Source organism: Falco rusticolus, chromosome 7, assembly GCF_015220075.1.
Source record: "Falco rusticolus isolate bFalRus1 chromosome 7, bFalRus1.pri, whole genome shotgun sequence".
Classification (NCBI taxonomy): Eukaryota; Metazoa; Chordata; class Aves; order Falconiformes; family Falconidae; genus Falco; species Falco rusticolus.
Window position 1 is genome coordinate 40178230 of NC_051193.1, and position 14635 is coordinate 40192864.

Sequence of the window (14635 nt, forward strand, 5' to 3'; positions counted from 1 at the left end):
GCATGCACACATACTACCTACAGCAAGGAAGCACAACTTTAGCGAGAACTCATCAACTCAAATGTCTGATTCAAATCAGTACATCTAAAGCCATCTGTTAGAACCATGGCTTATTAGTGTTAATTATTTTGGCTACAACAGTAATTTTCAGCTTCTTGTTTGCAGATCCTTTTGAGTCCATGAACTTACTTCTGGAGGTTCATGACTGGTAACTTGGAAAAACAAGCCTATTGCCAGTAGATTGAGAAGCACTGAACAGAAATTTGTGTATCTACTAGCAGATTTTTATTGGTCAGCGAAAATAAAAGAGGAATTAAAGCCATAAATAACATCAGCTGTGATGAAAGGGAGACAGGGTGGGCAAGATATAAAGATGATGAATCTTTTCTAGACAAGACATGCAATTGCATGCTGTGAAAAATATATACAACACAAAGGTTTATTGTTTTAGGCAGGGTAATTATAATATGAAGACCGTAATCATCAGTGGTTTTAGCAGTTAAAGAAATTTTAGTCAAAAGGAGACTACTTATTAAAGTTACTCACATCAAGCATTTGGAGGATTGGGTTCATGCTGATACAAAGATCAATGATGCACAGTTACTTGTAATTTTTACTTTTTATTTCAGGGCAAGCTTAAACTATGACAAGAAGAGAAATAGTGCCATCTGCTGACACAAGAAATAGTCACTTGCAAGAAAAGCAAGTGTAAGATGCCAAAACTGTTACAGCTGAAAGTTTTCAAAAAACGGAATTCCAACTTTCAAGAAAATAGTACAGCCCCAAATTGTTTATGCACACATTTCTTCTAGTTTCATCAGCTTTTAAGAATTCAAGACTTTGAGATAGACTCCTGATCAGGAAACAAGGAATGGATGCTCTTAAAATGGATTTGTTTTTTTTTCTGGCAATACACTCTGCCCCTGCCAAGTCACTGCACAATCCACAACCTTTCCCTTTAACAGACTAGAACTCAACATCCTCCCTGAATGCTACTTCCACTTCCTATATCCATCATGATGCTTATGTAGAGAACATTCATGTCTTTTAGGCCACATCATATTTTGTCTTCGCAGAAAATTTAAGAGCCAAGCATGAATTAAGAGAGTAAAATCCATTTTATGCATTCAGAAAAATCAGACAACTATGGGATTGTGCTGTTTTTTATTGTGTTTTCAATGGAGAAATACATCATCTGTTTACAAAATAGCTCTTGAAAAATACAAGGAGTACAGATACTATAAAACAAAGCAAACTCCAGTCATGAGACACTACGTACATCATGCGAAAGCAACAGTCTGATCTCCAGGTTATGAAAACTAGAATTAAAAAGTCACTATACAGAAAAGTTCCAAGTTTCCAGCTTGGCAAAACTTGGGTGCAGTTACATGAAACGTTTAATAAAATGAAAAAGATTTTCTGATGTGTAAACAAAATGACAAGACTAAATTTGTGCCTGGCAATTTCGATCTAAACTCCATAGCTACACAAAATACACAGACACCTTGTACACTTCAACTGTTAATATAACCTTCTTTGGGGGGTGGACGACAGCAGGCTGCACAGGGCAAGGAAAAGAAATATTGTATACTAGACATCTTAGACAAATGGCAAAAAAAAACCCCTTCAGTTACTGCACAGCCTAAGTAAAAGATAAGCTACACTCTGACTTTGGAGAATTAATTTAGAAGGATAAGGGGAAGAGTGTAAGTAATTTAATTTTAACATGAAAGATGCACGTGTAATAGGATGGAGCACAACGGGAGAAGGGAGTTCATAAAACATGCTAATCAAAGTATGGGAAGTATGATTTGACATCCCACATATTTCAGACTTAAGTAATAGTAACATGAAGTTTCTTATCTACATCTGGTATTACTGTTGGTATTCCTCATGTTCCTCAAATACTGATGTCCTTTGCCACAAGAGATTCAGTTCTTTCAAAAGAAAAAGTTGTTACTTTTTTGATAGGACTACAAGAACAAAAAATAAGAGTAAAAGAGCTTACTAGATGTCAAGTGCTTACTAGAAATATGATTTTTAAAAATTCAGTGTTGTTCAGTATGTAAAACTATTTCTGATGAGCCATCTAAAAATAAAAAGGTTAAAATACTTAGGGAAAAATCTTTTTGCCTTTATTTAAAATTTGAAGCTTTTAAATGCATACAGGACTTTTATGGAGTGTACAAAAATCATCTCATATTTAGCAATTCAAAGGCCATCAAGACAGGTGTTTTATTTCACAGGCACGCAATATTTACTTAAACACTTTAGTCATGGGACAAAATTCTGAATTTGTGCCTACAGGCCAGAAGGTATTACAATTAGATAAGTGGCAGGGGGAAATCCAAATGAGTACATAGCTTGTTTTTATTTTGTATAAATAACTATTGTCCTATATGGTGCATACAAGCTGGAAAAAAACACCAAAAAAAAACCCCCCACCAACCCCCCCACCAACATAAAATGCAAAGCCTTTCCCAAGAAGTAAAGGGATCAAAAAGGGAATAAGGAGTTTGATTAGCTCAAAGGAAAGTTTATTTGCTGTTTGACTGCTGATCTGTATGCACCTTAAAACAATCCTATAAATAAAAAGTAGACCACATCTTAATCATGTCCCATCAACACCAAAACTTCCCAATTACTTCCTCAAACTTGTCATATAACCTCAAGATCTGACATTTCACTTTAAAGTTTTACTGCTGCTTGATGGCAGTTGAACTAGATATGCTATACACTTTGGTTTCAATGTATAGTACATCATAGAACATCACCCAATTTGCAGATTACTACTATTGAAGAGATCCTTCAATAAAACGAAAATGTATCAGCTGACAATCTAAAATTAGTCATACTCCAATAAAAAAAGTACATAAAAGTGCATTTAAGGGATTCTTATGCCAGTTTTATCTCAATTTTGAAACAATGCAAAGAAATTCAATCAGAATGTCAAATATGGCTACAAATAGTGTTCATGTTTTTAAAGGCAGTAATCCTTCGAAATATTTAATGCAACTGTTGCTAACACATTAATTGTACTCCTGGCTTCACATACTAACCTGGACTTCCAATCAAGTGGTGATTTTAGCCCAGAAAGGGAAGTGCACAAAATATACCTAAATCCATTTGCAATTATGTTCTAGTCTTGCACCCTCCGTTCTCCTTTTTTTTTCTAGCATTAGAAGACAACAGGTTGAGTTGGCAGATACTGTTTATGGACCCCTGAGGTTGTTTTTACCGGTTCAATCTCAATTTTATTGAATTCTTGATAACAGGAATAGGATTTGCAGGGAGAGCAGGGATATCTGAAAGGTCTGTACTGGGTGTTTTCTGAAAAGAAAAGAAGAAGTTTGGTTGTATTTTAACTTTGTAAATATCAGAAGAAAAATATTATAGTAATGGCACTAACTTTCAAAACCAAGATCTTTAAAAGAGTTTTTAGGAATACACCAAGATAAGGATAATTATAAATATAGAAGCAGGTATTTCCTTTGCCTACACAGTCATTAAGAAAAATTTGTACAAGAGTCTTTCATGATGTACATTTCCTTTTTCAACAACTGAAAGAAATTAGGAAGATAAATCTGCAGATAAAGCTGAGCCTACTGGTAACCTGTAATACAATAAAACATAATATTCATATAATAAGGGTGCTTGATCAGTGACATCTACTACCTGACCTAGATGTTTAGTATTTCGAAATTCCTTTGAACAGTTCAGTGTTAAGCCTCAGCCCCTTACAGATGAAGGATGATAAACTGTCCCCAGTGCAAAGTATGTGTCTTCACACATTCACATTTCAGACTGTTTAAAAGCTCTGTACAGACAAATTTTCAACTTTTGATATTGGTTTAGATTTATATGGAAAAGGTAAGACAAACTCTGAAACAGTGCCCACTTAAAAGACTTAAATCCCATTCAGTAAAATTGTATCTGAAGCCAAATAAAGGAAAGCACAGAAAAGGAATACTCAAGATTCAGTGCGATTCATTAATTTCTCACAGGCTTAACAAGCCTTTATTGTTGGGTTGAGTTGGTTTTTGGGGGGGGGTGCGGGGTGGGTGCATGTGCGTTTTAAACTTCGAAGGGCTTCTTTTCTCCTGCACCAGATTATTTGCTATCCCAGTACCCCAGTTATTATGCATTACTTCCCATGATTCATCATCAAATGTTTTCTTGTGTTATAAGCATTCAAAATTAATATAAGGTACATTTGATACATGGGAAAAGCTGCATTAAAATGACTGCTCTTAATTGTTGTTTTATTAAAAAGTCAATTGAGTTAGCACTGACTGACAGTAGCAAAGCACAGTGCAAGAAGGACTCAGGGCACAAAAGCTCTGCCTGCCTGCCTCCCCCCTGCCCCCAGCAGCCCACTCTGCTTGGTGCTGACCTGCCGTTTAACATGTTTCTATTTTCTACAACACGAGCAGTGTTTTAAACAAAGCCTGCCAGAATACTGAAAAATGACAGAAGAGGCCCACCATTCTTCTGCAGTTTCCAGATTACTTTTCCTAAAGTAACAACTACATAATTTTGTAAAAGCTACAAAGCTTCATATAATCCTCCCTCAACAAAAGGTAAAATGAACTTAGTGTACTAAATGATCTAAAATTTTCCCTGAAGCAGTTTAGAGTGCCGAAGTAACATCTGGAGTTTTGGCCAAACAATTTTGTTACCTTTATTCATACTGCTCGTATAGCTCAAAAAGTCTGATAACAAATACTTTTAATACTATTGTAATATATCTCCATTTTCAATCAATACATTTACTACACATTTAATGAGTGAAGTGTGCATAAAATACTTTGTGATAGTGAAACTTTAATCAGTAGAGCATGAAGAGTAACTTAAAAATGCTAGTAAGGACAAAGATGTGTTCTCTACAAGTTGTTACAGTATTAGGAACAAAAATTTGAGTGAATTCCAGAAAATTAACTTTGTCTATTTTTCCAATGCTCCTCACACTTCTAATACCTTCAGGGAAGCAACACAGCTGGCTAAGAAATTATAAGATTACAATTTATCTCTCTGTCACACCAAACAGCAGAATCTGGTTACAGTTCAGACATTCTCAACCTCTACCAGGGTATCTTTGAGCAGCAGCTATTTAAAGCATTTGTTTCCTTGTTAGAAAGGATTATTCTGTGATGTGCAAAGCACAAAGGAATAAACTGAGCCCCTTACTTTGAAGGCACAATTCAGAAGAGCGAATCCAGCTTCGGTCAGTTTGTATGGCAAGCCATACATGTTTAGCTACAATGCACATTCAATAAGATCAATGACCATCTAAAACACAAAAATTGCAACAGTAACAACAAGCAGCTTTCCACACAATGGATTTATATTAAAAAATACACATTTATTTTTAATGTCTGGACTCATTTTAATGTCAGTGTTTTCACCACAGATTAGCACACACGCATGGAGGTGTTCTCAAAAACAGTACCTGAGGAGCTTGCAGAGAAGTTGTCTGAAGAGTTTCTGTTTGAGAATTAACATTCACTTCTGTCTCAAGTTGCTCCTAAAGACACAAAAACATCGACACAGTTATACCACTTCCAATTATAAAAGCAATATCGAACTCCATTAAACCGAATGCCTTTAAGTTAAGCATATACAGCAAAAGAAAAGAGGCAAATATTGGTACTTGCTGCGTTGATACCCATCCTTTTGTTCTCTAGTGTGGGATTTCTGTATTATGTTTTGCTGATTAGAAATCTGACATCAATACAAGCTAAATCACTTCTCAACTGTCACTTGTTTAACCACTTAACACCTTTTATACAGAATCCTATATGAAAACATTACATGTCATTCAACTCACGAAAGACAAAAGGTATAGTATCAAGAAAGACCATGTGAAAAGCTATTGAATTTGTTGCAAATTCAACTGCTTTTCCACTGCTTTCACCATTCCAGCAGAAAAAGTTTTCCTACTACTTCAACAGGTTGTTGAATCAGCTTTGTGGATGAACAGATTTAACATCAAAGCCAGTTTTTCAGGTACAACAGTGGGACTGCACAGCTAAAGCAGGGTAGTAGCACATTCATTTTAATGAAGACAGCCTGTTAGTTAAAACTATCATTTAGTAAACCATACCCTAACAAAAAGGCATTCATTTCAATGGAAAAATACTTATGTTTATGTTAAAGCTCATTCCACCATTTCCTTCTGTGCCTATTAAGGATATAAGATTTAGAGGAGACTAACAATAAAAGCTAACAGGAGTACCTTTATCTTTTACAATGATCTGCACCCAGAGGATCTATTTTCAACATTAGAATTAAATGCTTACTTGCATTTCTGACTTCACCTGTCTTGAATTCGAAGAGATTTCAATGTGACTACATAACAAGATACAATTCCTCACTTACGGGTGTGTAAACTATAAACCAAAGCACTTCAAGCATTTTATTAGCTATTTTAATTTCTTGATATGTTTTCCAGAGATTCCAAAGACAACAGAACACGCCCTACAAAAACTGTATGCACCCAAGTGGAGAGCTGCTATCATATGGCTTAAGATAGACTGTCACCCTTTCTGGCCAATCAGTAAGCAGAAAAATTGTCTGCTAAATTACAAGATACAGGAGAGGCATGCTTGAATCTTTGGAAGTCCCCAAAAGGCATGCTGCAATTTCATAGAATAATTTCACTATCAGAAAGTATTTATTTACCATCATTTGAAACTTTGTTTTACCTCAACAGTGAACAAGGTAGCACCTGGCTTCAGGATTCTCAGCCCAACATGAAAAAATCCCTATGGAATACATAGGACAACTGTTCTTTAAGTAATATACATCAAGTTTGGCATGCCGGCAAAGCAAGGCATATAGACACATGCCTGATCTGATGCAATATAAATATCATCATTAATTTTTTTTGCCATGCATAACACTGTGTGAATGACCAGCAAAGAAATCGCTGTCCTATGCGACCATGGACTCAGGCTCAGCTTAGCCTGGCAACAGATAATGTACTGCAATTCATTAATCTTGACATATACATTGATAAAATTATGTATCATTTTGCTATCTTTACTGGAGAGTCTATATTGTATCTATGAACACTCTCAGTCATTCCTAGAGGCAAACACAGTAATTTTCACAAGGAAGAGTCCTGATTAATATACACAAAATTCTATGGTGTAGGCATAGATACCTTAGTTTCCATTTTTTCATGCTCATTCAAATCTATACAGCTAGTATCTTCACTCATTTCATCCTGCTGAAAATGAAAACAAACCCAGAAACTATTAAAAAAATCATAAAAACATTTTTTAAAAAATCAACAAGAAAATAAGGTCATAAAGCGGTTTTGAAAACAGAATTACTTCTGAGACTTAACATGTTGTACTCAAACAAAAAAACCTGCTTTTAAGACAAGAATTTAGAATCTAAGCATGTCTGAGAATTCTCAGAAATGCAGCACGTGTGTCACGTGACAAACATCAGCCTAAGAAAAAAAACACTAACACCTAAGCAAGCTGAATACATAAAGCAGCAATGCAATCAGAATAGGAAATATACACCCCGTTTAACAAAATATTTGAAACACAAGAATCAGCACTCTGCAGCTGAAATGAATATTCAAAGTTTTGGACATTGCTATGTATGACCCCAAAATCCAAAATACCTCTTCGATTTTCATTTTCTTGGGAGACTCTTCTTTATGGGGAGAAGATGTCCTTTTCACTGCTGTGACAGGGCTAGGCATTTTTGTTGCAACATTTCCTGAAGTTCTTGGTGATGGATTTAATAGATATGCTGAGGAAACAATTCTAGAGATGGTAGGCTTTGGTGGTGGAGAAATGGCTGGTTGTGTGGCAGTTTGAGGAATGCTTTCATTTGAAGTACCTGTGGATAAATAAATAAAAAAGCTTCAACAAGATGAGATGACACCACCATTTCAGTTCACTCACTGGTATTTTTGGTCTCTACTCAAACCCACAGAAACCAAGCAGGCATGACAGCAGTGGTACAGTTAGTGTTATAAGCATCATGTTTGGAATGACACAGCGCAGTTTAGTTTCAGGCTTGTTCCAAGAGAGAATTCCTGTACCAGATACAGGGTAGCCATGTCAGTGACACTGCCTGGTCTAAATAACCCTGCTTAACAGCTAGGTACACTAACCCAGACAAAGCTCTGTGCTAATACAGCTATTATTTTTGGTACCCAAAAGAAGTTTTACTGTTTCTGTACTCAGCCATATAAATGCATTGCCAAAGACTGCCTGAAATAAAATTCAAGACCAATTTGATACCACTTTTGTCACTCAAACATGAAATTTACCACTTCTCAGGCTCAGAGTACACAATGACAGATATGAAGTCATCACAGAGCATCAAAAAAAGATCTGACATTCCAAACATCTTTTGGAAAAATGCTCCATTTGAAAAAGCTCTACCTCATCAATTGCCTACCTCAAACCAACAAGCACACATAGGGAGATGCTCCAGGATAAGAAAAATTACATTGAGGAACTTTTTTCATTAATAACTATCAGGTGACTGCTTTTTGATTAACTAAAATACAAGAATGAACAACTTCTGATATGTCTACAAATCCAAAAAACAGTCATTCCATTTAAGCTCCATTTAGTGCTCATGGACTAACTCACTCACATTGATGCATCTGTGACTTACAATAAAAATCAGAGAACAGTTAAAGACTCCACCGTGCCACATGTGAAGGAGTGAAATAATAGAGCTCTCATCTTGAAAGGCTAACCAGTTGGTCCCCTTTTCAATCTGTTTCTGACTTGCTCCTTGTATACAGCTAAAGTGCCATCAAAAAGAGCAGCAGCTGACACTGCCAAGTGAGTATTTTCACCAGGTGCTTTTGTTCTTGCACTAAAAAGTCAATTTTTCTTAAGTATTAAGTGAAGCGTAGCTTTTATTGTAGAAAATATGGAGGGTAACGTCAGCACACACAGTAGGACATATCTGAAAAGATGTAAGCAGAACACATGCTCCTTATTGACACCTGAGTCTTTTTCATTATTAGAAACAATTTCATGAACAACACGAACAGTAACATGGAAGCACAGATCACAGACAGTACAGAATCAGCTCTTGGGTTTAACTACAAAATGGATTAGGATAAATACAAAAATTGCTCTTCCATCTTTAGATAGTTTTTCCTTATTTGATCAACTGAACTACAGACCTACATAAAGCCACTGGAAAACTATGGCTATTGTGAATGTAAAATATAAATCTCTAAGAGTAAAAGAATAAACAAACATCACGGCACAAAGTATTCTGCCATGGTTTCTTGAGTCCTAAAGAAATTAGTTAAATCTGTACATCAAGGAGAACATGTTAGAGCATGTGTTAAGTAAAGACCTCAAACTGGAAGAAAAACTGTTTCACAGACATCACAAAAAACAAACAAACAAAATCAATAGAAACAATATACTGTGCCACTTTCCTTACCCCCTGAGCTTTCACTGGAATTTATTTGTGGCACAGTGACTTCAGAAGCCTGTATGTTGGTCACAGATGCTGCTGTTACAGCTGGCGCAGGACTGCTTCTGCTAAAAGGGAAAAATGACGAAATGCTGAACATTAGTAAAGCTATGGTGCTGTATGTCCCGCCTTTCATCACATCACATGCATGGCCAGTAACCATAGATGATAGATTTTACCTACATTACAGAGCAGAACTTACAATACTATGTCACAGCAGGAAGACAGAAATGAGCATTGGTAATCTACTGTCAAACTTGAGCAATGGAAGCTATTTCAAATATTTAATCTGAATCACTTCAGAGACAGTTTTTTAGACCAGTAAGGAGTTGCACTAAAAAAGGGCAACAATTGAAGCAATGTCTGCCCAAATAAGGTGCAGGGGAAAATGCAGCAACTACTTCCCTGAAGAACGGAACAAAACCAGTACAGAAGGACCAAAATAGAATAGAAAGTTTGTTTTCCATTTACACACACCGTTATGACTATGCCCAAAAATCATAATGGGGCAATTTCCACTACAAGTGTGACTTCCTAGATATCATAGACTTGTTTTAATATCACGGTTAGCGGCATCAACTATTGGAAATCATTTACCACAGAAGACCAACTTAAAGAATACTTGTCAAAAGGAATAAGTTTAGTGAACTTAAGTATTTTATCCTATACAACATCCTGTAATATACATCTAATCCTGCACAATTGTAGGCAACTGATGTTAACTTGTCTCTGCATCAAACAGACAAACACGGGACTCTTGAAAGAAGAAAGAGCAGAATCCCATTTACTTGGGCAAACAAATTTAGATAGGCCAGGTCAGATGTGGCTTTGAGCAACTGGGTCTGGTGGAAGGTGTCCCTGCCCATGGTGGGGGTTGGAACTTGGTGATCTTTAAGGTCATTTCCAACCCAAACCATTCTGTGATTCTATGAAAAGACAATACAGAAAGACAGGCTTAAGATAAACATTAATATGTACACTTTGAAAATACAATAGAAAATTATGTTCATAAGCTTAATTTGCATAGATATCATCAGTAATAGGAGTAGCACTACTGATTTCCCAGACAGAAAGCCTAAACTCCTGTACTGTCTCTCATTTTGACCAAAACTCACACAACCCTTATTCTCACACTTCAATTTCCTGCTTACTACCTCTCACAGCCTCCTACTGCAGTGTCCCCAAGTTTTTATATCACCTTGTTGTTCTAAGGATTTCTACCCAACTTTATAATTCCTTATCTGAAGTCCAATGCCATGCTCCCTATCCCCCAAATTTAGCCCTGCTCTAGTGCTCAAACTGGAAATAAAGATTGTCTGCAAGTTCCAGTTTGGAACAGTCACACCTTGATAACCGTAGTATCTCACGGATGCAGTATCTGCTATGCTTTTAAATGCAAGTAATTCAGGAACAGAGAGCAGCCACAAGACTGAAAGTCTTCATTACCCCTGAGAACTTCCAGAACTGTTCAATGGACTCGTCTTCATAGCACTAGTAGGCGAAGGCACAGACGTGCTGTTATCACTGTCCATAGACAAGTCTAGGCTGCTGTCATTCAGAGCTGTCAACCGGATTCCTTCTGTTGAATGCTGCAATCCACAAGACAAAAAGACAATTACATTAGTCTTAAAGGCTTAAAAATCAATGAAGATTCAAATGATGTAATATTTCAGTTATGCAAAATGTTAGCTGTTACATTTGTGAAGAAAAAACAAGAGATGATTTAACAGCAATGAGCTTCCACCACAAACGAAGCAAGTATGCATGCCTTAAATGCAGGTAAATTTAAGCATGTTTTCAGAAAAAAACAACCTGGAAGTAGAAGCATTTAAAAATGCAAAACATTAATGGACGATTAATCCTTTTACATGTAAATAAACCACTATACTGTCACTACAAGCATTTACATTTTCACATTCGCAATTCAGGTACAGATTTGTCTGAACCAACGATGTTCAAAAACATAAGATAAAGATGAAAATACAATCGCTAAATATAGTAACAGTTTATTTCAAATGTCTTTGGTTTTGTGGGCTTATAGATACTGCTTTCATTAACTTCCAAGTAATACCAATGTACACCAAACCCACAATTAATACAAAGAATTTAGAGACTGATTAGAATTTAAAACAGTCAGTGGAGAAGAAACACCCTCCTCTGACACATTACTACTTAGGAGATGCATCACTTAATATTTACATTGTCGTCTGGAATGTATTACAAACAGATTTACACTTAGTATCAATACAAGATTTCCTGTTCATTAAAAAAGCAGTTAACATAAAACAGCTATAGTAACAAAGCAAGTTATTTTTATATACCCGAGTATATAACAGTGGTGTAGTTATTCACAAATACAAGCAAACTCGTATTGCTCTCAGATTAAGCTAACACAAAGAAACAGGAATTTTGAAATACAGCCTAAATTGTTAAATTCCATGTTCCACTTCCTTTGTTTTGCCTCCACTGAAAGTAAATCACATCCAACACAATTAAAAGTGTTACCATTCTCATGTATGGCCACACAGGTAAACTATACACTGAGGGAGAAAATACCTACCCTGGCTAGGCAACGGGCAACTTTCTGGTGTCAAAACTGTCATTTAAATCTTTTCATTAAGAACATACAATATCAAAAGCTGCCAAGTTGCAGGCTGAAGAATACTTCCCTGAAATGTATCCTCAAAGTATTCAATCTCAGTTACAGCAACTGACTACCATTAGGTACAAAAAACCAGCAACAAGTTCAACATTCTACTCTCCTTCTATGTGAAGAGTTGCAATTTTATGTTTAGGAGACTTACAGGAAAGTCTAATAACAACTTTAAGAGGAAAAAGCTGGCGGTAGCAAGAATTGCTTGACTGATTGTTTTATTGGTATTGTTAATGTGCAGGTCACTTAAAGGAAGCATCATTAGAGTACTAAGAGAGCTTTAAAATCTTAGATTACGCTTTTTTAAATCTGTTTAGTTTAGGAAGGCCAAAACAACGCGGTATTTCAGCCAGACCCAAAGATACTATTCCTGTTCTTGATGTTCAGAGAATCTAGAATTGTATTTCATGCATGTAGTAATACTGCTAGTGTCAGATGAGATCACATTGTTTATACAGGTAAAACTAAGCATTCAAAATGTGATTCTATTTCTTTGATTACTAAATCTAAAAACCTGAGGTATCATTTCTCAATAGCATTTTTATTGCTCTCAAATATTAGTCCAGTTTACCTTTTTCTTTTTCTGAAGCACATGATTAGGTAGCAGTTGGTGAAGTTGCTTACGTTTCACATGCCTTGCAGCAATCTTCATATCCATCTCAAACATCTTGCTATTTATTGCTTGCCTATAAACTACACAATTAGAATAACATTAAGATACACTGAAGTATTTTGCAAAGTCCACTTACTTGCCCAGGCAGAAACAATTTGCATTTCAGAACATTTATTACCCTCAAGAACAAATTCAGCATTCCCTTTTCTGGAGGAAGAAAGTAAACCGCCAACTATGCCAGCACTGACAGTGCAAACACTAAAATGTTACTTTGGTAGGGGACCTGTTGTCCAAGAACAGTATCTTGCAAGCATGCCGTTCTCTAAACTATATTGTTTACAAGTTTTAATAGTAACAGCACTAAAGTGAATTCTTCAGTTCAGCTCAAATGAACTAAAGACAGAAATAAGATTTCCTCATAAGAATTACAGTATTTACATAAAACTATTCCCTTCAATTGATCCAGCTTTTATTTATGCAGCTCCTACAAACAGGTTCTAATTCTGGAGTTTAATGCTTGTGTCAGCTATTATATTACAAATCATTCTGGCAACACCAGATACCACCACATTTTTATACAGAAGTGATTTGTGTTTGGTTTTTTTCTGCTATGTTTTGGGGGTTTTTTTTGTTGGTTTGCTTTGGGCTTTTTTTGTTGTTGGCTTTGTTTCTTTTTGTAATTATGTCTACTATAATGAGCTGTTTCTCTTCACCTCAGAACATTTACTTCTGGTGATTCAACACAGTTAGTGCTAGTAAAGGAACTACACCGCAACCCAACATCTTGGGTTCAAGTAAAGCCAGATAAAAATGAAAAATCTGTTGTTCTTTCACATCAGCTTTCTATAAAATGTTGAATAAAGCTGTGGCAGACGAATGAATAAAAAAATCATTCTGTAGATCTTAAATACAAAACTTAGGAGGTATCTCGCTTATTCACTGTCTATTCTCATTGAATAGGCTGTGAACATGTAATAAAAAAAGCTGTTAAGAGACAGACACACAAAAAGCTCAATGACTACTGCATATTAAAGTGCCTACTAGACTAATTCTTGGTATTGAAGAAGCTCATAAAACCTCTGTGTGAGGCTTATACAAGTTATAGTTAAGGTAGGGTAGGGGCATGCTCAAGCAAGCTAGACATGGTTAAAGCATTCCATATTCCTGACATTAGGTGTTACCAAAGTCTCAATGGAAAATTTTCAAGGAAAACCTAGGCCACTCTTCATGGCTCTCCTCCTCCCCCTGCTCCTACTATAAAGCAAGCTATTCCCTAATTTCATTCTTGAAAATACTTCAGTAGTTTCAATAAAATCTTAGGATCTATTCCAAAATATAGGACAAACAGAGGTTTTCAGGATGGATTAAAAATGATGGAGACACACTCACATTGATTTGAGGTGACAAAAACTCACAAAACAGAAATTTTTGTTAGTTGACTACCTTGGAAAGTGTATTTAGAAACTGAACAGAAAACTGCGCATCACAGTCTCTAAATTTTGATTAAATGCTACTTCATTTAAAGTTCCATGTATTTAGCCAAATTTCAGATTTGAATGTAGTGCAAGTACACCAGATTCAAAATCCTATGTGCAACTTTTAGTACTTTCATATAGAAAAAAACCTAAGTACACTATTGAAATTCATTTTTTATAAACAACAAAAGACCTAAGACACTAATTCATTAATTCCTTCACTCCTTCAAAGCAGCAACCAAGCTTTTCCAAGTTCTCAAAAATTAGAATGATGCGCCTATAGTTTCACCTTCACCACTTATAATCAAAGGGAATATTCCACCCCTCTCAAGAAAATAGAAATCCCTTCGACTGACACAGACACACACACAGAGACCCCTCACTGCAGCTATAAATGACAATAAAGAACTTTCAAGCCTT

At 35.8% G+C, this 14635-nt stretch overlaps 1 protein-coding gene across 1 annotated transcript in view; it reads right to left on the bottom strand.

Moving 5' to 3' along the window:
• Positions 1–1147: 1147 nt before the first annotated feature.
• The window catches only part of PAPOLA (poly(A) polymerase alpha), a 44616-nt gene continuing 31128 nt past the window's right edge, over positions 1148–14635 (bottom strand). Inside the window, 8 exon segments of the mRNA XM_037393365.1 lie at positions 1148–3330; positions 5188–5256; positions 5450–5524; positions 7166–7228; positions 7640–7860; positions 9442–9542; positions 10921–11063; positions 12699–12820. Coding sequence (XP_037249262.1) covers positions 3235–3330; positions 5188–5256; positions 5450–5524; positions 7166–7228; positions 7640–7860; positions 9442–9542; positions 10921–11063; positions 12699–12820 — 890 coding nt within the window. The 3' untranslated portion in view covers positions 1148–3234.